At 39.3% G+C, this 25272-nt stretch overlaps 1 protein-coding gene across 4 annotated transcripts in view; it reads left to right on the top strand.

The window, feature by feature from the left end:
• IGF1 (insulin like growth factor 1) overlaps positions 1-23310 on the top strand; it is an 83019-nt gene extending 59709 nt beyond the window's left edge. For 2 of the 4 annotated variants that reach the window (XM_008004442.3, XM_073021042.1), the window contains exon 4: positions 16260-23310. In XM_008004442.3, coding sequence (XP_008002633.1) covers positions 16260-16319 — 60 coding nt within the window. In that variant the 3' untranslated portion in view covers positions 16320-23310. Of the gene's footprint in view, positions 1-722; positions 2803-16259 lie in introns of those variants that run through there. The other 2 variants (XM_008004439.3, XM_073021041.1) reach the window with 1 other exon arrangement.
• Positions 23311-25272: the final 1962 nt, after the last annotated feature.

Raw genomic sequence — 25272 nt, 5'->3', positions numbered from 1 at the left:
GAACAAATGAATATAAGAGATTAAAATTTTAGCCATTAAGTAGAAAGAATATGAACTAAAGAGAAGGTAAAGGAGGAAAAAGAGAAGGCAAGAAAGTTGAGTAAGGAAAGAAATAGCTCTCATTTCAGTCTTTTGGGGACTCTGCTGAAAAAAGAAATGCCAACATGTGGTTTTAATCTTTGGAGCTAGAACTAATAATACTGTGCAAAAGCACAAGATGAGAGATCAAGAAGTTCACAATGACACCTTCGCTGCTTCCTGGTCTTAAACCTCAGCTGAGACTGGAAGAGGACCATGGTGGCTTATTGGAGATGTGACCCCAAGGAGTCCCTCTGAAGGATGGAAGGGGACTGGGCAAGACCAACACACACAGAACACAGTAGCCACTGGCCAGGCAGGAAGCAAGGATCTCAGAAAAGACTTTTAGGTGAATGTGACAGGAAAGTGTGCTTGCTGGGGCAAAGGCAGATTCATTCTTTCTCTTCCCAGGTGACCCAGTGCCTCTTGGTTTCTAAATGGGGAGGGGGTAGGTGTCAAGAGATGCATCCCAAAGTTCTGGAATGGTGGGTCTTGTGACTGAGGTCTAGACCCCTCTCCAGCACGAGTGCTGTCGCCTGCATCATATGGAGCCTGGGCATTCTGAACTGATTCAAAGGCTCTGTCTTCAGGGACACCATGGGAACCACTTGTTCTCAATGCAATTATTTTTGTGATGTTTACAGTATCAGCCCCCATCTACCAACAAGAACACGAAATCTCAGAGGAGAAGGAAAGGTGGGCCAAAGACACATCCAGGAGGGGAACAGAAGGAGGGGACAGAAGCAAGTCTGCAGATCAGAGGAAAGAAGAAAGAGCAGAGGAGGGAGATTGGAAGTAGAAATGCTGAATGCAGAGGCAAAAAAGGAAAATGGAGGACAGGAGGACTAAGCAGACAGAGGCAAGGATGATGAGAGAGGAGCAGACAGCAAGAATGAAAAGCAGAAAATGCAATAGAGGAAATGAAGAAAAGTAGGCCTGCTGAAGCTAGATGATGATGTGATGGAAATAGAAGTAACCTTTTAGAGAATGTCACTAAGAAACATGGCGAAAATGGAAAACAAAAATGTAATGCCCTAGAAAGCCTAAAGAAAGACAGTGGCAAAAATGAAAAAAAGAATAAAGATTATAAAAGAGGCAAAAAAGACACACTATTCTCTGCCTCTAAAACACAATTAAATAAAAGAATTCAAATAAAAATTAAGGCTTCTATATGCATTTTTAAATTTTGTATGAATCTGTTATGGAAGAATTGCCTATGTCAATATATGTTCAGAGTTAAATATTAGCCCCAAATGCTCAGCAAGACTGAATTGTGTCATAGAAGTTCCCAGATTCCCTTTTCCCGCAACGTCATTGGAGGCTGCATTTCTTAGTCAAGTCCAGGGTTTAGGCCAAAGGGCATCTGGTATTGCCTAAAACCCTGTGAGGTAACTTTTGAGAAGAGGTCACTGCACTTTTCTTCATCTTTTTTGCACTTTGGAATCAGATATAAAAGATGTATAAGTTTGCTAGGGCTGCCATAACAAAGTATCATAGGCTGGGTAGTTTAAACCACAGAAATGGATTTTTTCATAGTTCTGGGAGTTGAAAGTCGAAAATCAAAGTCTCAGTACTTGCAAGAGCCTTAGAGAAGGCTCTGTCTTGGGCTCCTCCCCTTGGTTTGTAGGTGGCCTCCTTCTTCTCACCCTATGTCTTTACTTCATCTTCCCTCCATACATATCTCTGTGTCTAAATGTCCTCTGTGTGAAAGGACACCAGCCAGATTGGATTTGGGCCCACCCCACTGACCTCACTTTAACTTAATTATCTCTGTAAAGATTCTGTCTCCAAATACAGTCATATTTTGACGTACTGGGAGTTAGGACTTCAACACATGAATTTGGACACAATTCGGCCAGTGACAGAAGACTTCTGATGTCTGACGATAACCACTGCATTTTGATTACAGTTCCTAGAAAACACTCCGCTCCACCACCCCACCACAGATCTATTTTTATATCTGAAATCCTGAGTCTCTGCTCCATGAGAACCCCGGGAACATACTATGTTAGATCTGGAAGAGGCCTCAGAAATCATTTGGTTCAATCACCTTATCTTGAAGACTAGGACACTGAGATCCAGAAGTAGGTAAAGATGTGCTTGGGTTCTAAGCTGCTCTTCTTCTGGCCAGCAGACAACAGCACATAATCAAAGTGGGTCAACTAAGAAAGAATTACAGAAGGAAAAGAGAGGGCAGAAATGCTGTGTAAAGTCATTACTAATTTAATATTTTTCCACCAGAAGAAAAGGAGTGAATGAGAGCAAGAGTGCTGGATTTCCCTGAGAGTGAAGACAAGTTAAATAGAATCACAGAATTCAGATTTTAGAGATCTTCTCCTTCAGATCCCTTGGTTTAATCGGTAGGATTGGGGTCTTCATAGATAATAAAGCAAAAAGTCTCGCCATCCTCCAAGTTGCGAATTAGAAGAGCTGAGAAAGGGTATAAGACAGAAGTTCTCAAGCAAACAAATGATGACACTTTGGGGTAAGAATATGACTAACCCAGAAGTGAAGCATTTCATCCAGGTAGTCTATTTTGAAGATGTCATGGTATAAAGGAACCTCCTTTCTGCCTGGTCCTCCATGCCCCTGCCATGTTTTTTATTCCAGGATCACCCTTTCTAGTGGTTCACTAAAATCCAGGATTACTTAAATATGATGGACATGCTCAAGGCTCAATCCAGGAGGAAAAGGTTGAACTGAAAGCATGCCGAAGCCCCCCATGGGAGCCAAACCACTGCTGCTGTGGTTGCAAAGTAGATCCTGGCTTATCAGAGCAGAGAGAAGCCAGGCTGGTGCCTTAGCCCAAGTGGCCAGTCACCTTATTCAGGAGATGTTAAGTTCTCCAGCTAAGACATCCATGCTTTGGGACCAGCTGCAGGCAGAGGCCAATTCCTACTACAACCATCACCTTAGAGTAGCATATAAACACAGATGGCTCTTCAAGGGACCACAGTTCCACTGAATAACTAAGAATTCATGTCCTGTGGAAAAGTTTGAATAAACTATAATTATACCCAATCATAAACTTTATTCAAGAAGAACTAAAGCAAAGGCAAAGAGAGAGAGGAGAAGGAAGGAAGGAAGGAAGGAAGGAAGGAAGGAGGGAGGGAGGGAGGGAGGGAGGGAGGGAGGGAAGGAAGGAAGGAAGGAAGGAAGGAAGGAAGGAAGGAAAGAAGGGAGGAAGGAAGGAAGGAAGGAAAGAAGGGAGGAAGGAAGGAAGGAAGGAAAGGAGGGAAGGAAGAATGAAAAGACTTTCTAGTTAAAGAATGCTTAACTAGCAAACTACGTGCTACAAGACAGTTCTTTTCGGAGTGAGTTTTATCAACTCTAAAGCAATTATCTTGAATGCCTACATGTGATTACTGAATAATATGAACAAAGAAAACAGAAAGAATCTATTATTATCTTTCCATTACCTTCTTTCTAGTGTCAATACCCAAGCGTCTAGTGATACATGGCATATAATGTTGGCTGGCTGGCTGGACGGATGGATGGACAGATGGGTGGATGGATGGGACAAATGAGTGACACAGGCTGATGAATAGTGGTAGAAAGACACACCATGAAAACAAGTAGCACTGCTGAGATGAAATGATTCCTTATTCTCCTGCATAAGACAGTGAGGCAAGTACAGAGTGAAAAAGGAAAGGCATAGGAGCTATGTTTATACAAGTCTTGCATGTTTGAAATTTCCTTCTCTGGCCAAATTGAAATTGTTTAAGGACCTACTGCTACAGGTGGCAACTGGCTAAGAATTTCATAGTGAATGTTATATACCTGTTACTCCTCTTAATGTTTCTTTGAAGTAGGCAGAATATTAATAATCATTTAAAATTCCAGTGTTTCAACTTCAACTGTTTCCTAGGGCAAATTGATAATTGTGTGTACAACTAATTGGAATGTATATGGAATAATCATCCTGAAATAAAACTGTTGAAAAATATTTTTTTATTGAGCAACTACAATGTGCAAACCTCTGCACTAGGCATGAACAAGAGTTATAAGCATTGGAGATGCTAAAATATAGTCTTTAAGGCTTGGTACAGTGGCTCATGTCTGTAATCCTAGCACTTTGGGAGGCCAAGGCAGGCAGATTGCCTGAGCTCAGGAGTTCAAGACTAGCCTGGGCAACATAGCAAAACTCCATCTCTACTAAAAATATTAAAAAATTAACTGGGTATGGTGGCACGCGCCTGTAATCCTAGCTACTCAGGAGGCTGAGGCATGAGAATTGCTTGAACTTGGGAGGCAGAGGTTGCAGTGAGCCAAGATCCTGCCACTGCGTGCCAGCTTGGGTGACAGAGTAAGACTCTGTCTCAAAAAAAATAAAAAAATAATAAAATACAGTCATTAAGAGTACAAAATGTAGATTCAGATTATCTGGGTTCAAATCTTGGTTCTTACTTGCGTTGTAGCTTTGGGCAAATCATGTAACTTATGTGTGCCTCAGTTTCCTTATCTGTTAAATAGGGGTAACAACTGAATTTACCTTATATAGTTGTGAGGGTTTATTGAGATTGTGTGTGTGTATATGTGTGTGAGTGTAGAGTGTGCATGTGTGTGTCTGTGCAAGGAGTGGGAGGTATATATTCGAAAACATATTATAGTGCTTAAAAAGGCATCTAGCCCATAGTAAGCATTATTAAAGTTTTAGTTAACATTATTTTACTTACCTCTGAAAATTGGAGCTATGTGAAAAAGAAGTTGGTCTCCTGAAGTAGAAGCCAGTCTTGTGTCACCAAAACCTTCAAGCCCAAGCTTGCCAACCCTTTTCCATGATGTGGTAGTAGAGTTTCAAGCATGTGGTAGGAGAATAAGAGAACTCAATGACCTAAGAAATATTCCAACCCAGAGAACCCCTGGTTCTATGAATAATTCCAACTTAAATGGGTAGCTTGGCTGTCCCAAGTGAGAGCCATTGCTTCTGTTTCCGGGTCATATAATGAACTTTCGGAAAACCATCATTTTTCTCAACTAGTTAAAATAAAATGTAATACGTGTTTTCATTTCATGGTGCCTTGGGAAAATTTAATTGTAGAATGAACTCCAGTTCTTGGTAGTTTTAAGTAAAATTGCCAAAATAAATAGAAATGCAGGATATTTCCAGGCTCACACAGCTTCCGGGGCACTTTCGTTTCTAGGGCTGCCAATCCAGTGCCTTTCACAAGCATTTTATCTTTCTTCAAACATCTCTTGAAAACAAACAAAACCTCACACAGCTTCTAATGTGTGCACTGTTTGAATGTAAGGGTGGAAAAGGAGGCAAATAAATGAGCTCCCAAAGAGCAATTCCCCTTCTCTCACCTCTATCCCTTGAAGACCTCCCTCCCACTAAAGAGAAACATTGTTTTCTTAGGTAATAAATTCTGCAATGTCTCAAGTCCATTAACAGCCACTGGGGAAGATGAGGTCTATTCTTTTTACTTGCCCATAGGAAAAGAGTAGGGCTTTTTTGCAATATTCACTAGATAACACAGAGTTGACTTTTAATCCAAGGGCAACACTGATAGTCTCTAGTTAAAGGGGAAGCCTTCAGGAGCAATGAAAAGATTAATAGTTTTAGATGAAGCAGAATCCAAATCCCTTTTTATGAGATTTGAAATACCCAGTTTGTATGCTCACCTCAGTACTTAAAGCCCAGTTACTGATTCCTTTGGCCTAAGCAAGACAGGTCAATTTTTAAAGAGGGAGTAGCTGAGGTTAGCAAAAATTCTCCAGGTCCACTAAACTTCCAGACCTGCGAGGTGAAAATGAGCTTTTCCATCATCCCCAAAGGCCTAACTAGAATCAGAACTTTTCCCTGATGCCCACATATTTGAGGGTCCTTCTTTAATGGGACTCCTTAATGCCTTTAGTGCCATCCCATTTTCATCCAGTGACCAAAAGAGATGATTTAAAAATATAAACTTATGTTTAAATTCCAGAAGAGAGAAATGGAGATTGAGAACAGCAGGGAAATGATGAGAGACAAGGGACAAGAGATGTATGAGTCCATGTCTGATTTTTCCAGAGAGCCCCTAAAAAAGTTCTTACCATACCATGAACTCAATTATAACTCCCATTGCCTATTGTTAGATAAGTAACAGGAACTAGAAAACATTTTGGAAATTCCCATCTTTATTTTATTAATTAGTATGGTTATAGTTTTAAGAACCAGGGTCAAGAAGCTAACTTTTTAAAAAGTGGTAGTATGATGGTTAGAAATAAGAATGCTAAAGGTGCATCAAACTGATTTTAATTCTAAATGTCCTTGGCAGCAATTTAGAATCTGTAATAAACTATAGCAAACAGTTTTGAGGGGAAGGGGACTATTCTCCTCTTCGTGTGTGTGTGTGTGTCTGTGCCCGCACGTGTGTGTGTCTGTGTGCACCTTTGTGTTCTAGCATTGTTGCACCCATTAGGGAGCTGGGGGGGAAATACTTTCCAAAACTATAGGTGAGAACAGTTTCCTGGCTTTTCTTTCAGTGAAGGTAAATTCCTATGTAAAAACTAATCATCATTCAGTAAAAACTGCAGGATTCCTTTGTCTTCTCAAAAGCCTGTTTCTCATCCTAAATTAAAAATTATTCAGGAAATAAAGGGGCATTATTGGGGGGGTGGAAAGAAGTTGGTTTTCTTTTTATTGTATCTTTCAAGGATCCAGGGACTTCGACCACTTTCCATCTAATATACACAGAAAGATTCTGTAGATCCCTATCTATAGATCGCAGTAACTTTCCCATAGAACCAATCTGCAACTTGAGAAACTTCTAGGTCTAATTACTGACCCATTACAACCGAAGGTCAATGCATCCAGCCAATCTTCCTTCTATCATCCCCTGCCCCTTCTTCTATTAGGGACTGGGGTTATTGACAAAACCCATTAAACACCACTTTCCCATGTCTGAACCATTAGTCTCTAACTTCCTCTATTCAGTCTGTCATATGCCTTCATGCCCATCAGGTCAGATAAAGGAACATTCATTTATTTGAGTAGGCATGTGTTGTGATCATTCTGGAAAAAAGATGGCAATGGATTACCTTGTCCTCCTGGGCTTCTCTAACTGACATGGTCAAAATGTCCATATGAAGATATAATGTTAAGAGCAAGATCTATGAAAAGCTGAGTGTGATGGCAACTGTTGTCTCATAAAATAACTCCAAAGTTACTAGCGAAAGACCAAGAAATTTTACATCAAACCGAAACCAGCCAAATGGTCCAAGCTTCCAAGCTGGGATCCATGGCAAAAGTTTCTACAAAATTCTCTGTACAATGTATAAATATTCACTTGGGGTTTTCTGTCTTGCCAGCACCAAGAGGTTAAGTAATTGAAGACCAACTAGCCCTGCCATCTGTGAAAATATGATGTGCTATTTTCACAGCTTTAGTTCACAATTATAGCAAGACAAAAGTTCCAAAGGATTAGGGGCAAGACCATGGCAAGTAGAGGGTTGAGCAAGGTTCTCAATCAGCTGACAATTGTAGAGTTGGGGGTATGCAATGTTTATGTCATGGTGCAAGTATGTGCCATGCTTGACTAGCTCGTGAGGCACTGGAAGACTAGAAGGAATAAAAAATATGAATGAATCAATAAATGCATAGTATAATTACTGTTACTTTGTCAGTATTGTTTTACCTAGGTCACTACTGAATGCTCTGATTTGTCTATAAATAATAATATCTTTTCTTCTTCAAAAGAACACTAGGATGAAGGTAGAGGTGCTTTTGGCACAATGCCACAATTCTGATTTTTTTAAAACTGTATGCATGCATAAAATGTTCTTGAGCTATTCTCTGCCTTGGAATAGCACTGGCTGGCACTCTGCATGTTTACTTTTATATGCTGAAGGCTGCCGTCAACCTCAAACAGATGCAAATCAATTTAACTTGTCACAGTGTTATTTTGTTCATCCTAAAAGTTCAAGAGAGGCTTCCAAACTTCCAGAATTTATCTCAATCCAGTGAGGAGGAAAATTCAGAACACAGCATGCGAATGTTCTGCCCAGATTTGTCACACACACAAGGAATGAGTGAAAGAGGGCAACACCCTTTCCTCCTAACCCTGTGAACTCATCACTATTGCTTTGAAATGACACCAAAAAGTAAAAAACCCTAGGCCTCACATCTCCCAAGGACACTGTAATAGGAGTAACTGCATACACCAGTTTAAGTAACTCTAGCCTAAATTGTATATCAGATGAAACAACGGCATTTCGGAGGCTTAAGAGAAAAAGAATCACCAAATCCAGTTTTTAGGTACAAATGTGCTGAATCTTTAACAGATATCAGCAAAATCGCTAGAATCTGGTGTTTCACTTTTTAAAATACCACATTTGAACCTTTCGACAATTCCAAAATCAACTCCCTCTGCGAAAGATACTAAGCTTAAACATTTTTTAAATTTAAAAATGTAACACAAACAAACAGCTAACTAAACAAGCTGCCCATAAAATCAACAGTCTGGGGAGCCCTGATCCTGAAGTATTTTACAACATCCTTCATGACTATTAAAGGCAACATAAACACCTCTTGTCAGCAAAGGAAACTACCCTTGGCATTTTCTTTTCTTTGTTCCCCAGGCTTTTAAACCATTTTGATAGAGATTTTTTAAATCACAGGCAGAAATATTTGAAATAGAGTCAGGTGGTAGTCTTTAAAGAGTAAGAAAGTTGCTAAGTCAAGATAATCTTGGAATAAAGTCCTCTGACTCCTGAGGATTCCTAGGAATGCCCCAGTCACTAGAAAACAGAGCTGTAAGTCCACTCTCCCAGCACTCAAGGGAGCTCTGGAAACTAAGGAGGTCGCTACTGTTTCGCCACATTCAGCAGGAGAAAGGGCAGCACTCTAGCATGGAAACTGCTTTGACAATAGTAACAATTAAAAAGTAAATTTAAAAGATCATAATAGCTGATATTGATTAGGTACTTGCCCTGTGGCAAGGGTTATAGGGAATCACCTCATTTAATCGTCACATGAAGCTTGCAGAGTGAGTACCACAATTATCACTATTGTATAGATAGGAAATCTCAGGCTGAGTATGGCTAAGTGTCTCACCAACGTCTTGGGCTAAAAAGTGGTCAAGCAGAATACAAACCCGAGATAGACAGACCACAGTGTGTTAATCAAGCACTGCACTCTCTCCTGCATTTCTTAGTTGATATTTACCATATACAACCTGTCACTTGTATGAGATACAAGGGGGTTCCATGCTATTTGTCCTTGTAGAGAATACCACAGGAGGAAAAGTAAGCAGCCATGCAACATTTGCTGTTGACCTGACTCCATTCCATCATTCCTGCAGGAAATTTGCGTCCATTTAATGAGCCTTTCCTGGTTTGCCACTTTGCTCAAGCACTTTGCTTGGGTCTGGGGAGGATATAGAAGTGAAGGAAATATTCTACCTGCTCTCAAGGAACTGATGTTTTAGTGGAGAGACAAACATGCAGAATTTACCCTACAGAAGACCAATGCTTGAACAAATGTAGACACAGAGAGGGCTCTTACAGCACACAAGCCAGAACAGACTGATGGTGCTAACAATTAGGTTCAAGTTTTTTCTAAACAGTAGACCCTCCTGCACACAACTTTTACCCCATGCCGGGTAAATGACTGAGGGTTATTACATCCAGTTACAACACCACTCTGAGGTAGGTGATCTTACCCCACCCTTTCATTTTACAGAAGAGGAAATTGAGGACAGCACAATGTAGTGATTATCAAAGGTCACACAACTACTGTGGGGGAGAGCTAGGATTCAAACCAGATGCGTAAGACGAGGTCCTCCAAGGAACAGAAGATGAGAAGGTGTTAAATGAACAGGAGTTTTATTAGGGGGAATTAATGTGTGAACCGAAATAGGGGAGGATAGGCAAAGCCATCAGATTGCAAGGCAAGCCTGAGCCCAAGGGAAGAAGAGAGGGAGAGCAGATTGGTTGGAAACATTTTAGGTGGGTCTATGGTCTAAGGAAAGTTCAGTAAAGTCATCACAGAGTTTTTGAGCTAAAGTTGGGCAATAAAGTTGCCCAACAAATTTCTGTGTCTCTTAGAAATAGGTCTGCCTCGATGTCCCCACCATGCTTGGTCACTGGCTCTTGGGAGGGGCCTGCCCTGGTCCAATCCACTAGAGCCAAAGAAGAGCCGTTGTAGTGGCAGAGGGTGGGGGAATTTCCACAACCACATAAAAAGTGGGGTGAGGGTTCCAGAAAAAAACGTGACGCTGGGCTGACCAAAACTGTGTCCAGTAAGTACATGCCCCTTACTCTGTTAAAGCAGCAGCCACATAAACGAGGAGTACAGGTTTCTCAAAATGTGCACCTTGTTCTTTGGTTTTAAAGTCATATCCCAAAGTGCTGAGTAGATCGCATGACCCTCACTTTACCTGGCTGCCAGAGAGGAAAGACTGATCCAACTCTCCTGGAATTTGAACTGTGATTCCCTGAAGCAGAGATATCAAAGTTGATACTGAGACATCTAAATCATCCTCCACCATTTCACATGTCCCCAGGCCAAGCCAGCAAAATTGCTATAGCACGTCCCTTTCAACAGGTAAAGGGCTGATATCTGAGCCCGCTTTCCAATCATCCACTGCTCTTTTCTTCTCATTTTGCCCTTTTTGGAAGAAGGTCAATGCTGAGTTAGTACTTTATGCTGTACAATAAGCTGCTGATATTCCATGCTGGACAGAATTTTCCCAGTATTTTTTATAGAGTGCCAGGCTTTTCCTAGACTTCATGTCATACAATACTTAACTTGTTTGGAGTGGGTGGAGATGGAAACATAGTCTACTGAAAACATCACTGCTTCCTCCCTGAAGTTTAAAGAGCCTATTTTTATCCTTTTAGATTCTATCTGTCAGGCAAAATCTCATAAAGATAGCTAGGGGGCAGGTGGGGGGTGGCGGGTGGGGTGGGGAAGAAAAAAAGGGGTTATAATATCCAGGGAGTTTGCTTTTGCTAATTGAATACTGTGCTCCTAGACTTCTATAAATACCATTACAAATGGGTCCCAGCTTGTGGTAATACTCCGGCTCCTCATTGAGTCTTCTGTCCCATGGCACGGCCTTGCCCTCTAAACCAGCATCTACCCCCATCTGGGAGCAGGGGCAGCTCATGATATTATTAACTATTGCTATTGGAAAGAGATCTGGACTTGAAAGCACTAGATATTTTTTACCTCTTGAGGAGGCAGTTTAGCGGAGTGGTTAACTGGTGAGCTCCAGAATCAGAAGGAATAGGTTCAAACTCCAACCACTACTACATTTCCATCATAAGAAGTTAGGCAAGTTGTTTGCCCTAGGTTTCAGATTCCTTAAAGATAAAACAGTCAAGACAGTAGTATTTATCCCTGAGAGAACTATAGGAAAAAAGAAAATATATGCAATTTACATACATACCACAATCCCCAGCACATAACAAATGTTCAAGTAATGGGAACTGTTATTATCTTAGCCCTTGGTCTATCAGTTTGTTCCTCTGTGACCTCAAGCATATTACTAAATCTCAGCGAGCCTCAGCTTGTACATGGGACTGACAGGAATAACACCGCATCACCTCACATGGTGATTGTCAGGATTCAGTGATATTATATTGGAAACTGTAAAGCCTCTGCAAATGTTAAGCAACATTATTATTATTGCCATTGTTATTAGTCCTCAGTGATCTTTTTTTTTTTGGAGACAGAGTTTCACTCTGTCGCCAAGGCTGGAATGCAGTGTCACAATCTCAGCTCACTGCAACCTCCGCCTCCTGGATTCAAGCAATTCTCCTGCCTCAGCCTCCCTAGTAGCTGAAGCTACAGGCACACGCCATCACACCAGGCTAATTTTTTGTATTTTTAGGAGAGACGGGGTTTCACCATGTTGGCCAGGCTGGTCTCGAACTCCTGACCTCAAGTGATCTGCCCATCTCAGCCTCCCAAAGTGCTGGGATTACAGGTGTGAGCCACCACACTTGGCACAGTGATCTTATCTGAAAAGTCTGTGGATAGGTTTCCAAAGGAAAGCTTGGAGCTAGGATAAGAACCAAGAGATAATGGGAGAAGGTGAATGGCCTCTTCAGGGCCTTTTCTAGTGCCCTAAATATGTGTGTCTGTACATAATGGGTAATCATATATATCACAAATTAAACCCTCCACAAACTTATTTTCTAATGAGTTGGTTAACCTTTCCTTCTGAAGGGTAAACATCTTTAACCAACCCCAGTGAGCTGGAGGATCAACGTTTTCTTAATAGTCTTACCTTCGTCGGTGTCAATAGGAAACAGTATTTACTCACTACTGTTTTCCTTTTAAAAATCTGTCTACTTGCATACTAGAAACAGTTTCAGCTGGTTTGTTTGTCTTGGACAAGCTGTTGAAGTGAAAAGTTTTTGCTTGACTGAATGTGGGACAGTTTCATAACCCTTCAAGAAGTGCACCGAAGGTGGGTGCCAGCTCCGATGATGACGGCTGCTTCTAACATGCCTCCACTTGCCGCCCATTGTCAAGGGTGGCCAGCATAATTAAGTTAAGACAATGAGCAAAGCAACAGATGCAACTGAGACCAAGTGCCTGAGTGCTTTTGTTTTGTCACTGTCATTGTCTGCAACAAAGAAGTCACATGTGACAGCCTGGGAAGAGAGCCAAATGCAAACCAGACGACATCCCAGCTGGTTTGAATGGCCTCCACCGTGCACGTGTGTGCATGGGAACCATGCTACTTGGCACAGCATCTGCTTCACTCAAGTGAGTCTCAGCCCCTGGCTTTGCTGTGATGCTGAGACAGACCCAGAAGAAACAGACCAGGGGATCCCTCTGCTCAGACTTTACACTTTATACCTTGTGCTTTGAGAGAAAAGAAAAAGAATCTCTCTATTGGATACGAAAAATAAGATGTATGTGGTTGGCCAATCTAACCTCAATTCTTTTTGCTATAGCCCCCCGCTAATTTAAAGAGTAAAGCATAGATGGTGCTTTAATGTTTTCTTGCAGAAATTTGGGATTAATTTGGCTTGAGAGGAAGAATGGAGATTAAATGCTTTATGAGGCTTTCTTTTAATTTGTTCCCATTTCATTCCTGAATATTTTCTTAGTTTGGGCATTGCAGATGCTTAAAGATCTTCTTATTTGGAGCTGGTATGTCTCTTAAACAGAAAAACAAAAGGTAAAATTCAAATTAGTGTGTTTCTCTGCCTGTTAATTAATTTGGTTAGTAGTTAGGCAGAGAGATGGCATCCTTAATAGTATCTATTTTGGGGATTTGATGAGCTACAGACCATCAACAGTGTTGATTGAGAATTGAACAAAAACGTCTCAAGGAATTTGGGAACGTTAATGATGCTATTCTGTGGCCCCATGTGCCCTTCTCTCATTTTTCTAGAGAACTCCTATAAGAAAGCAGAACACGGCCAGTCATGGTGGCTCACACCTGTAATCCCAGCACTTCAGGAGGCTGAGGCAGGCAGATCACCTGAGGTCAGGAGTTCAAGACCAGCCTGGCCAATACGGCAAAACCCCGTCTCTACTAAAAATACAAAAAATTAGCTGGGCATGATGGCACTCACCTGTAATCCCAGCTACTTGGAAGTCTGAGGCATGAGAACCACTTGAACCGGGAGGCAGAGGTTACAGTGAGCCTAGATCGCATCACTGCACTCCAGCCTGGGTGACAGAGTGAGACTCCAACTCAAAAAAAAAAAAGAAAAAAAAAGGAAAGCAGAACCCAATGTAAGATTAAAAACACAAGTTTAGCTCACACCTGTAATCCCAGCACTTTGGGAGGCCAAAACAGGTGGATCACAAGGTCAGGAGTTTGAGACCAACATGGCCAATATGATAAAACCCCATCTCTACTAAGAAGTACAAAAATTAACTGGGCGTGGTGGCAGGCACCTGTAATCCCAGCTACTAGGGAGGCTGAGGTAGGAGAATCGCTTGAACCCAGGGGGCAGAGGTTGCAGTGAACTGAGAACGCGCCATTGCACTCCAGCCTGGGGAACAGAGCGAGACTCCAACTCAAAACAAAAACAAAAACAAAAACAAAAGAAAAACACAAGTTTACCGGGAGCTTAGCAGTAGATGCTTTGCACCACAACAAACATATCTTAAGTGGTCTTTTGTGATATTTGAGGGAAAGTGCCAGGATTTAAAACATGGCATTTCAAGTCATTCTATGCAAATGCCCAGTTTCTTTCTACCAGCTTTTTTTCCTTTTTGCAGTCGTCACTGAGCTATTTGAATGTTTTTACACAATAATGCCATCTTACTTCTACTTAGTCAGTACAAGATGTTGACCATCAACTCATACAATGCTAACTACCTTTCATGAAGGACTTGGTGATAACTCTAATGTTCCAGTAGAACTGGAAAACATGTGTAAGAAAAACTGCCAGATCCCTGTGAACCTTGGCCAATAGGCATTATTTCCGAGGGGTGGCAGTTGATCTTTTTCCCCAGCCTTCATATTAAAACCTCTCACCTTCTCCAGGTCTCAGGTCTGAGTAATCTCAAATGTGCTTTAGCTCCTTACAATGTTGTGACTGTGTGGGTGTTCATCACCTTAGCCAGAAGGAACAGTTTGAAGATTCCAGGTATCATGGAGAGAACTTTTGTTTCTAGTTATGAACCTCATTCTATACCAATAATTATTACATCCTTCTGTAGAGGGCTCTCTGCCTAGAGGTAAAACCAAAAAAAAAAAGATGTACCTCAGGTTTATGCATATAAGTGCCAGTTCCTCTTTGATTATTTCAAAACCCCGTCTACATACTTTGCAATTTACATACATTCAAGGATAAAATAATAACTGTAGGAAAAGTATTATAATATAATGACTTAGTTCTGCACATCACGAGGGGGTCCCTCATACACATTCATTCATTTCACTCATTTTACAGATATTTATTGAGTACCTACAATAACCTGGACACTGTTCTAGACACTGGGACTATAACAGTGAACAGACAGACACGTCTCTGCTCTCACAGGGCTTCTATTCTAAACAAAACTCAATATCCAGGCTGGGTATAGTGGCTCATGCCTGGAATGCCAGCACTTTGGGAGACCAAGGCCGGGTGGATCACCTGAGTCCACTAGTTGAAGACCAGCCTGGGCAATATAGCAAAACCCCATGTCTACAAAAAAAAAAAAAAAAATTATCAAGGCATGGTGGCATGTACCTGTGGTCGCAGCTACTCAGGAGGCTGAGCCAGGAGGATTGTGTAAGCCTGGAAGGCAGAGGTTGCAGTGAGCTGAGATGGCACCACAGCACTCCAGCCTGGGCAACAGAGAGAGACCCTGTTCAAGAAAAAAACCCTCAATATCCTTAAGATAACATCATTGCTTGTTGATGAGTGAATGGTAACACCAAATTAGGAACCCAGGACTTTTAGTCTTGGCACGGTTACTTTCCAATAAAGGTGACAATACTAAGAAGAGGAAAAATGAGTTAATAATAATAACAGCAGCTAATACTTATGTAGTGCTTACCATGTTCCAGGTCTATTGTGAGTGTGTGTGTGTGTGTGTGTGTGTGTGTATGTATGTATATATATATATATATAGAGAGAGAGAGAGAGTTTAATCTTTGATCCTATAAGGTAGATATTATTGTTACCCTAGTTTATGGATGAAGAAACTGAAACACAAGAGATTGCCACTCGTACAAGTTTACATAGCTAGAAAATAGAAGAGCTATGAGTTGAGCTCAGCGCAGTATGTCTGTGATTTTACAGACTCAAAATTATAAGATTTCCTAATCTTCGATTTCTAAAACTCTGCCTTGCTCTAGAGGAAAGCAAGAAAAACAATGAAAAATAAATATCTCTTTTTTACAAAAATTAAAACAGAACAAACTGCAATAAAACAACAGAGGATGAACCCAGAATGTGATTGATTTTTTTTCTTCCTAGGAAAGGATCTAGAGGTCAGAGGGCTGGATTTTTCAGGATCTCCTTTCAATCGATGAATCTGTGATAGAAGCAGATGAATCAAATCTCATCTTTGTGTGATTATAAAGCTGCCTGTGGTATTCACGCCACCAGGGGTACATAAAGGTCACTGAGTGAGATTTGGCAAAAGTACTAAGGGCCTGTCCACCTATATATGCCCTCTATTAGCTCAACTGGTAAGGCGTATGATACGGAAGATTGAGACCCAGTGTTAGAAATAGATGGTTACATAAAACTTCATCGAGCTAATGTCACTTTTTCTTCCTTATTTATAGGAAGTACATTTGAAGAACGCAAGTAGAGGGAGTGCAGGAAATAAGAACTACAGAATGTAGGAAGACCCTCCTGAGGAGTGAAGAGTGACATGCCACCGCAGGATCCTTTGCTCTGCACGAGTTACCTGTTAAACTTTGGAACACCTACCAAAAAATAAGTTTGATAACATTTAAAAGATGGGCGTTTCCCCCAATGAAATACACAAGTAAACATTCCAACATTGTCTTTAGGAGTGATTTGCACCTTGCAAAAACGGTCCTGGAGTTGGTAGATTGCTGTTGATCCTTTATCAATAATGTTCTATAGAAAAGAAAATATATATATATATATATATCTTAGTCCCTGCCTCTCAAGAGCCACAAATGCATGGGTGTTGTATAGATCCAGTTGCACTAAATTCCTCTCTGAATCTTGGCTGCTGGAGCCATTCATTCAGCAACCTTGTCTAAGTGGTTTATGAATTGTTTCCTTATTTGCACTTCTTTCTACACAACACGGGCTGTTTGTTTTACAGTGTCTGATAATCTTGTTAGTCTATACCCACCACCTCCCTTCATAACCTTTGTATTTGCCGAATTTGGCCTCCTCAAAAGCAGCAGCAAGTCGTCAAGAAGCACACCAATTTCTAACCCACAAGATTCCATCTGTGGCATTTGTACCAAATATAAGTTGGATGCATTTTATTTTAGACACAAAGCTTTATTTTTCCACATCATGCTTACAAAAAAGAATAATGCAAATAGTTGCAACCTTGAGGCCAATCATTTTTAGGCATATATTTTAAACATAGAAAGTTTCTTCAACTCAAAACAGTTCCTTCAAATGATGAGTTAATGTACAACCTAATTAGTAACTTTCCTCTTTTTATTTTTTCCATATAGAGCACTATGTAAATTTAGCATATCAATTATACAGGATATATCAAACAGTATGTAAAACTCTGTTTTTTAGTATAATGGTGCTATTTTGTAGTTTGTTATATGAAAGAGTCTGGCCAAAACGGTAATAGGTGAAAGCAAAACAATAGGGGAAGCCTGGAGCCAAAGATGACACAAGGGGAAGGGTACTGAAAACGCCATCCATTTGGGAAAGAAGGCAAAGTCCCCCCAATTATGCCTTCCAAGAGGAACTTCAGACACAAAAGTCCACTGATGCAAATTGGACTGGCAAGTCCAGAGAGGAAACTGTGGAATGGAAAAAGCAGAAGGCTAGGAATTTTAGCAGTCCTGGTTTCTTTTTCTCACTGAAGAAACAAACATCTGCCAGCTGTGTCATGGACTCACCACTGTGTGACCTTGGGCAAGTCACTTCACCTCTCTGTGCCTCAGTTTCCTCATCTGCAAAATGGGGGCAATATGTCATCTACCTACCTCAAAGGGGTGGTATAAGGTTTAAAAAGATAAAGATTCAGATTATTTTTACCCTGGGTTGCTGTAAGGGTGCAACATCAGGGTGCTTGAGTTGCTGAGATGCAAGGAATTCTATAAATAACCCATTCATAGCACAGCTAGAGATTGGTGAATTGAATGCTCCTGACATCTCAGTTCTTGTCAGTGAAACTATCCAAATAACTGGCCAACTAACTAGTTGTTAAAAGCTAACAGCTCAATCTCTTTTAAAACACTTTTTAAAATATGTGAGAAGTATGTGATTTTCAATTTGATTTTGAATTCTGCATTTGGTTTTATGAATACAAAGATAAGCGAAAAGAGAGAAAGGAAAAGAAAAAAGGAGAAAAACAAAGAGATTTCTACCAGTGAAAGGGGAGTTAATTACTCTATTTGTTAGCACTCACTGACTCTTCTACGCAGTTACTATATATCTAGTAAAACCTTGTTTAATACTATAAATAATATTCTATTCATTTTGAAAAACATGATACTTCCTTCTTTTCTAGGCAATATAAGGAAAATGACCTCAAATTTGAAATATTAAAATAATATCTAATAAAAAGTCACAAAGTTATCTTCTTTAAAAAACTTTACTCTTATTCTTAGCTGTATATACATTTTTTTTTTAATTGTGTTAAAACTTGCTTGACTAGAGTTGCCAATTGAAAGGCAAAAACTTCCATCAAAACAAGAAATTTGCCATGCCTGCTTAGAAGGGTAGCCCCTAGCTCTCTGTGAATGTGTTTTATCCATTCAACTGAAAATTGGTATCAAGAAAGTCCACTGGTTAGTGTACTAGTCCATCATAGCCTAGAAAATGATCCCCATCTGTAGATCAAGATTTTCTCATTAGAACAATGAGTTATCCAACATTCAGATCTTTTTATTCACCTTAGGACTTTTTGGTTAAAAGTACCCAGGCTTAATTATTTCATGAAAATTGTATATTTTACATTCTGGGAAAGTCTATATGAAAAACAAAAAGAACATCTTCAGTTTTTCTCCCACTGGGTCACCTCAAGGATCAGAGGCCAGGAAAACAAAAAGACTCCCTGGATCTCTGAATATATGCAAAAAGAAGGCCCCATTTAGTGGAGCCAGCACTCCTGTTCAGTCAACAAGTATTTTAACTCTCAGTCCAACATTATTTGAATTGAGCACCTCAAGCATGCTTAGCAATATTCCAATCACTATGGACAGATGTAAAAGAAACTATACATCATTTTTGCCCTCTACCTGTTTTCCAGACGTACAGGTTCTGTGGAATAAGAGACTGGACTCCTCTTCCCAAGATGGCACTTCTTTTTATTTCTTGTCCCCAGTGTGTACCTTTTAAAATTATTCCCTCTCAACAAAACTTTATAGGCAGACTTCTGCAGACTTACGTGTTTTCTGAGTTAGATGTGATAATTCTGAGACTGTCTATGACTTATTTCCTTCACTTAATTCTATCCACAGTCAAAAATCCCCCAAGGAGAAAAGCTGAAAGATGCATTGCCATATTATCTTTCTTAACTTTTTCCAACACATAATCCTCCCCAACTGGATCATAAATAAATTGAAAATAACTCATTATACCAATTCACTATTTTATTTTTTAATGAATTAACACTAGAAGACAAATTGATGCAAACCCTGGAAGTCAGTCGATTACTATATACTCCAGCAGAATGACTCGGATTTCATAGAAAGGAGCAAACAAAATCTCACAACCCAACATTTTACAAGCTTTGCTTCAGAATTAGATTGCCTTATCATTCTTGAATGAGGCCATTTCAAGATATTTGTAAAAGAATGGTAAACATTGGTAGGAAGGAGCTTTCAACTCATAGGCTTATTTCCAATTTAATTGACCATCCTCGATACTTAGGTCAAATTTCTGTTCTCTCTTCCCCAAATAGTATCAAAGTATTATTTGAACTTTTTAAGATGAGATGGTTCCCCTGAAAAGTTAATGCAGCGCCGCATCAGAATCCACTCTTCTAGGGATATGAAAATCTCTCAACACCCACCCTACATACACAGACACAGACACAGACACACACACACACACACACACACACACACATTCACCCTAAGGATCCAATGGGATACTGAAAAGAAATCACTTCCTTGGAAATTTTATTAAAAAACAAACAAACAAACAAAAGCCTGTCTTCCCTTGAGAATCCTTCCTCTCCTTGGAACATCAATCTTTATGTAGATGAAACCATCTCATGCTCTATGGCTCCAGGGTTTCTGTTACTATTTTATGCACTTGGGAGAAGGCTTAGAATAAAAGATGTAGCACATTTTGCTTTCCCATTTATTGTTTGGCCAGCTATGCCAATGTGGTGCTATTGTTTCTTTAAGAAAGTACTTGACTAAAAAAAAAAAAAGAAAAAAAGAAAAAAAAGAAAGCATAGACATATTTTTTTAAAGTATAAAAACAACAATTCTATAGATAGATGGCTTAATAAAATAGCATTAGGTCTATCTAGCCACCACCACCTTTCAACTTTTTATCACTTACAGTAGTGTACTGTTCACCAAATTGTGAATTTGGGGGTGCAGGGGCAGGAGATGGAAATTTTTTAAAGTTAGAAGGCTCCATTGTTTTGTTGGCTCTCAAACTTAGCAAAATTAGCAATATATTATCCAATCTTCTGAACTTCATCAAGAGCATGAAGAATAAATGTGGGAAAAAAGATCTTACAGCCAAATAGAAGAACTTAAAAGATAAGTAAGTTCCTTATTGATTTTTGTGCTCTCTGCTCTAAAACAGATACTCGGCAAGTGGAGAAAATAAGAACAAAGAGAAAAAAATACATAGATTTACCTGTAAAAAAAATAGCTTCTGCCAAATCCCCCTTGGGTATTTTTTGGCATTTACTGGTTTATAGAAGATATTCTCCCTTCACCCAGACATCTCAAAGAGCAGTAGCTCTCATGAAAAGCAGTCACTGATCTCATTTGGGAAATGTTGGAAAGTATTTCCTTATGAGATGGGGGTTATCTACTGATAAAGAAAGAATTTATGAGAAATCGTTGAAAGAGATGGCTAACAATCTGTGAAGACTTTTTGTTTCTTGTTTTTGTTTTTGTTTTTTTTACTTTATACAGTCTTTATGAATTTCTTAATACTCAAAATGACTTGGTTCTTTTCTTCTTTTTTTATATTGGAATGAGGAATAATAAGTTAAACCCACATAGACTCTTTAAAACTATAGGCTAGATAGAAATGTATGTTTGACTTGTTGAAGCTGTAATCAGACTATTTAAAATGTTTTGCTATTTTTAATCTTAAAAGATTGTGCTAATTTATTAGAGCAGAACCTGTTTGACTCTCCTCATAAGAAAGAATCTTTCCATTCAGATCACATGGGCTTTCCACCAATATTTTCAAAAGATAAATCTGATTTATGCAATGTCATCATTTATTTTAAAATAGAAGAATTGTGAAACTTTATGCCCCTCTCTTGCAAAGATCATAAAGTCCAGATCTGGTAGGGGGGAAGCAACAAAAGGAAAATGTTGTTGACCCTTGGTTTTGGATTTTGTTTTGTTTTCAATGCTAGTGTTTAATCCTGTAGTACATATTTGCTTATTGCTATTTTAATATTTTATAAGACCTTCCTGTTAGGTATTAGAAAGTGATACATAGATATCTTTTTTTGTGTGTAATTTCTATTTAAAAAAGAAAGAAGACTGTCAGAAGCTTTAAGTGGATATGGTACAGGATAAAGATATCAATTTAAATAATCAATTCCTATCTGGAACAATGCTTTTGTTTTTTAAAGAAACCTCTCACAGATAAGACAGAGGCCCAGGGGATTTTTGAAGCTGTCTTTATTCTGCCCCCATCCCAACCCAGTCATTATTTTAGTATCTTCCTCAGACTTTTATAGAGGGCTGACCAAGCTGAAACTCTAGAATTAAAGGAACTTCATTGAAAACATATATTTCACGTGTTCCCTCTTTTTTTTTTTTTTTTTTTGAGATGGAGTCTCACACTGTCCCCCAGGCTGGAGTGCAGTGGCACAATCTCGGCTCACTGCAACCTCCATCTCCTGAGTTCAAGCGATTCTCCTGCTTTAGCCTCTCAAGTAGCTGGGCTTACAGGCACCCACCACCATGTCCAGCTAATTTTTTGTATTTTTAGTAGAGACAGGGTTTCACCATGTTGGCCAGGTTGGTCTCAAACTCCTGACCTTGTGATTTGCCCGCCTCAGCCTCCCAAAGTGCTGGTATTACACGCGTGAGCCACCACGCCCTGCCCATGTGTTCCCTCTTAACGTATGATTACATTGATTGTAAACATGGTCCGTCTCTCCTCATTCTTCCACTATCTTTGATAGGGGTCTTTCAAGGGGAAAAAAATCCAAGCTTTTATAAAATTAAAAAAAAAAAGAGAGGACACAAAACCAAATGTTACTGCCCAACTGAAATATGAGTTAAGATGGAGATAGAGTTTCTCCTGAGAAACTCTGAGTTTAATTACCTGAGCTGAATTACCTGTCACTTTCAAAAACATGACCTTCCACAATCCTTAGAATCTGCCTTTTTTTTTTTAATATTACTGAGGCCTAAAAGTAAGCATTACTCATTTTATTTTGCCCAAAATGCACTGATGTAAAGTAGGAAAAATAAAAACAGAGCTCTAAAATCCCTTTCAAGTCACCCATTGACCCCACTCACCAACTCATAGCAAAGTCACTTCTGTTAATCCCTTAATCTGATTTTGTTTGGATATTTATCTTGTACCCGCTGCTAAACACACCACAGGAGGGACTCTGAAACCTCAAGCTGTCTACTTACATCTTTTATCTGTGTCTGTGTATCATGAAAATGTCTCTTCGAAATATCAAAACCTTTCAAATATCATGCAGCTTATATTCAGTTTACATAAAGGCCCCAAATACCATGTCAGATCTCTTTTTGGTAAAAGAGTTAATGAACTATGAGAATTGGGATTACATCATGTATTTTGCCTCATGTATTTTTATCACACTTATAGGCCAAGTGTGATAAATAAACTTACAGACACTGAATTAATTTCCCCTGCTACTTTGAAACCAGAAAATAATGACTGGCCATTCATTATATCTGTCTTAGTTGAAAAGCATATTTTTTATTAAATTAATTCTGATTGTATTTGAAATTATTACTCAATTCACTTATGGCAGAGGAATATCAATCCTAATGACTTCTAAAAATGTAACTAATTGAATCATTATCTTACATTTACTGTTTAATAAGCATATTTTGAAAATGTATGGCTAGAGTGTCATAATAAAATGGTATATCTTTCTTTAGTAATTACATTAAAATTAGTCATGTTTGATTAATTAGTTCTTTTGGATAATGTTGGTGTAATGTGTCATTCCTTAAGAATTCTACTGTTATATAGCATTTTTATTAAGGTCATTGCAACAATTAAACATGAAAACATGAAAACACACCTAGAAAAATAAAACTAATCATACACAAAAATGAAGATATCTCATAGAATTTACAGATTCTATTTAAAAGTAAATATGTTTCAAAGGACTTGCAAAAGCTATGTAAGAGATGTATGAATTGTACAATATATGCATTAACAATAAAGCAGTTGTACATAAAATCCCCTCACTGTCACCCAACAGTGACTTATAATCCCTGACACAAAGTGGTTGGGAAAATATTCTCCTGCCAGAAGATTCAAACATATCAAATAAGGCACATAATATATAAATGGCATCTAATACATTCCCATACCAAGAGATTTATAAGAATGTTATCTCTCAGCATTGAGTTTTCATTTCAATAAATCGTTCCAATTTTTTTACTGAATAGATACTGTGAATATCAAACTCACAACAGTGTATATAGAAGTACAAAGTATAAAGATTGGTAATCTCCCTCTTGTTTAAAAGCATCTCATTTCATTTTTTAAAAATTCATTAACTATTTGGAAAGTTACCTAAATAGAAAAAAGTCTCGTAAGTTTTGTACTTAGTTTTAAGGAAATCATAGTAAAGTTTTCTCTAATATTTTCTCACGTGCCATTGGTGTCCCATCTCACATTCATTCCCACCTTTGCTCCCTCAAGATGTCCAAGAATCTCTCTGGGACTATCATTGTGTGGGCCCCTTCTTCCTCCAAATGTCTTGTTCATGCTCTTAGCATTTTGCCTCCTGTAGTCATGGTGTTCTGTATCACTTCTCTCCCCGCTCCACTCCAGACAATCCCTCTCTCCTTTCGTTCACACTAGGGTGATCTAGCCACAGTCTTTCACTAAAGATTTTGTAGACAATGCAAAGGGGGTGAGTTAAGCACAGGACAGAAAACGCCTTCCATTTCAATGGCAAACATCACTATTACTATGAATCCAAGGAATTTCTGGCTGCTCATGTGCCTCCTGTGATCTTAGCAAGATCTTTCCCATTCTTCCGCAAACTCTCCCAGGAACCACTTTCTATCAAACCCTTTATCCCCTCCTTTGGAAAGAACTTATAAGAAAATTATATTGCATTCTTATGCAGGACAATCTTCTACCATCACAGCTTTGCCGGTGGTAGGGGTGGGGGCAGGGCTGGCTCACCTTTTATTACTGAATATGTACAAGTGGTGTTCTTTCCTAAAGGAAAAACCAATTCTATCCCTAAGAGAAATTCTATCTTCCTTCCAGGTCATCTACATCAAATAACAGCCTCTTTTTTTAAAAGAACCTCTTTTTCTTCTGTAAGATCTTTATTAGAGATAATTACCACCACTCTAACAATAAGAGTGGTTAATAGTTACTGAGCACTTACTGTGAGTCAGTCATTATGCCAAGTGATTTACCTATATTATCTCACTCATCCTTCCAACAAGCTTATGCATCAGGCACTATTGTAAACACTGACTGATAAGGAAATGGAGGCTCAAAGACATTACTTAGTTTACTGAAGGTCACAGACCAGCAAAGAAGGCTTGAATCTGGGTCTGAGGACATTACATCTGAGTCTGAAGACATTTGCTTTTACTACTCCACAACTTACACCCAATCCAGACATGAGGACAGCTCAGAATACTCACTGATACTTTCTTGTTCAAAACTGGCTTTACACACTACAGACAGACACATGACTAATGGCACCTCTGAGTGATGACCTATTATTGAGTATGATATTATCAGGATAAAGAAGCATTTCTGCATGGTAACCAATGTATCTAATAATGTGTGATTCCCCACTGCCATTGTTCTGTGTGTGTACGTCAGTTCTGGATAGTGCTTCACACTATGTACGTAACACCCAGGGATATAGAGCCAATCTTGGAATACCTCCATGAGGAAGGTTATGTGTTGGCTCTTATACAGTCCAGGAATAAACCATTCCCACCTAAGTGAAACTGGAAGCTGATTATTAAGAATCTTACCAAGACCTCTGGCAACAATCCACCTATTTTTCTCTTAACAGCTTATCAAAGTTAGTGTAGTCTCAAGTGCTATGGTTGAATCAGGGCTTCTGGAGAAACACTGTGGACTTAGAGCCTAGAGTTCCATGAGACGCACATTCCCATATCCCTGCCCTCCAAAGCGGCCTTAGACAGTCCACACAAGCATTCACAATGGGTGGAGTGGTGCTGGTCCTAGATAATTTGGGAGACATTTGGCACT

Source organism: Chlorocebus sabaeus, chromosome 11 (assembly GCF_047675955.1).
Source record: "Chlorocebus sabaeus isolate Y175 chromosome 11, mChlSab1.0.hap1, whole genome shotgun sequence".
Taxonomy (NCBI): Eukaryota; Metazoa; Chordata; class Mammalia; order Primates; family Cercopithecidae; genus Chlorocebus; species Chlorocebus sabaeus.
This window is presented reverse-complemented; position numbering and strand designations above follow the sequence as displayed.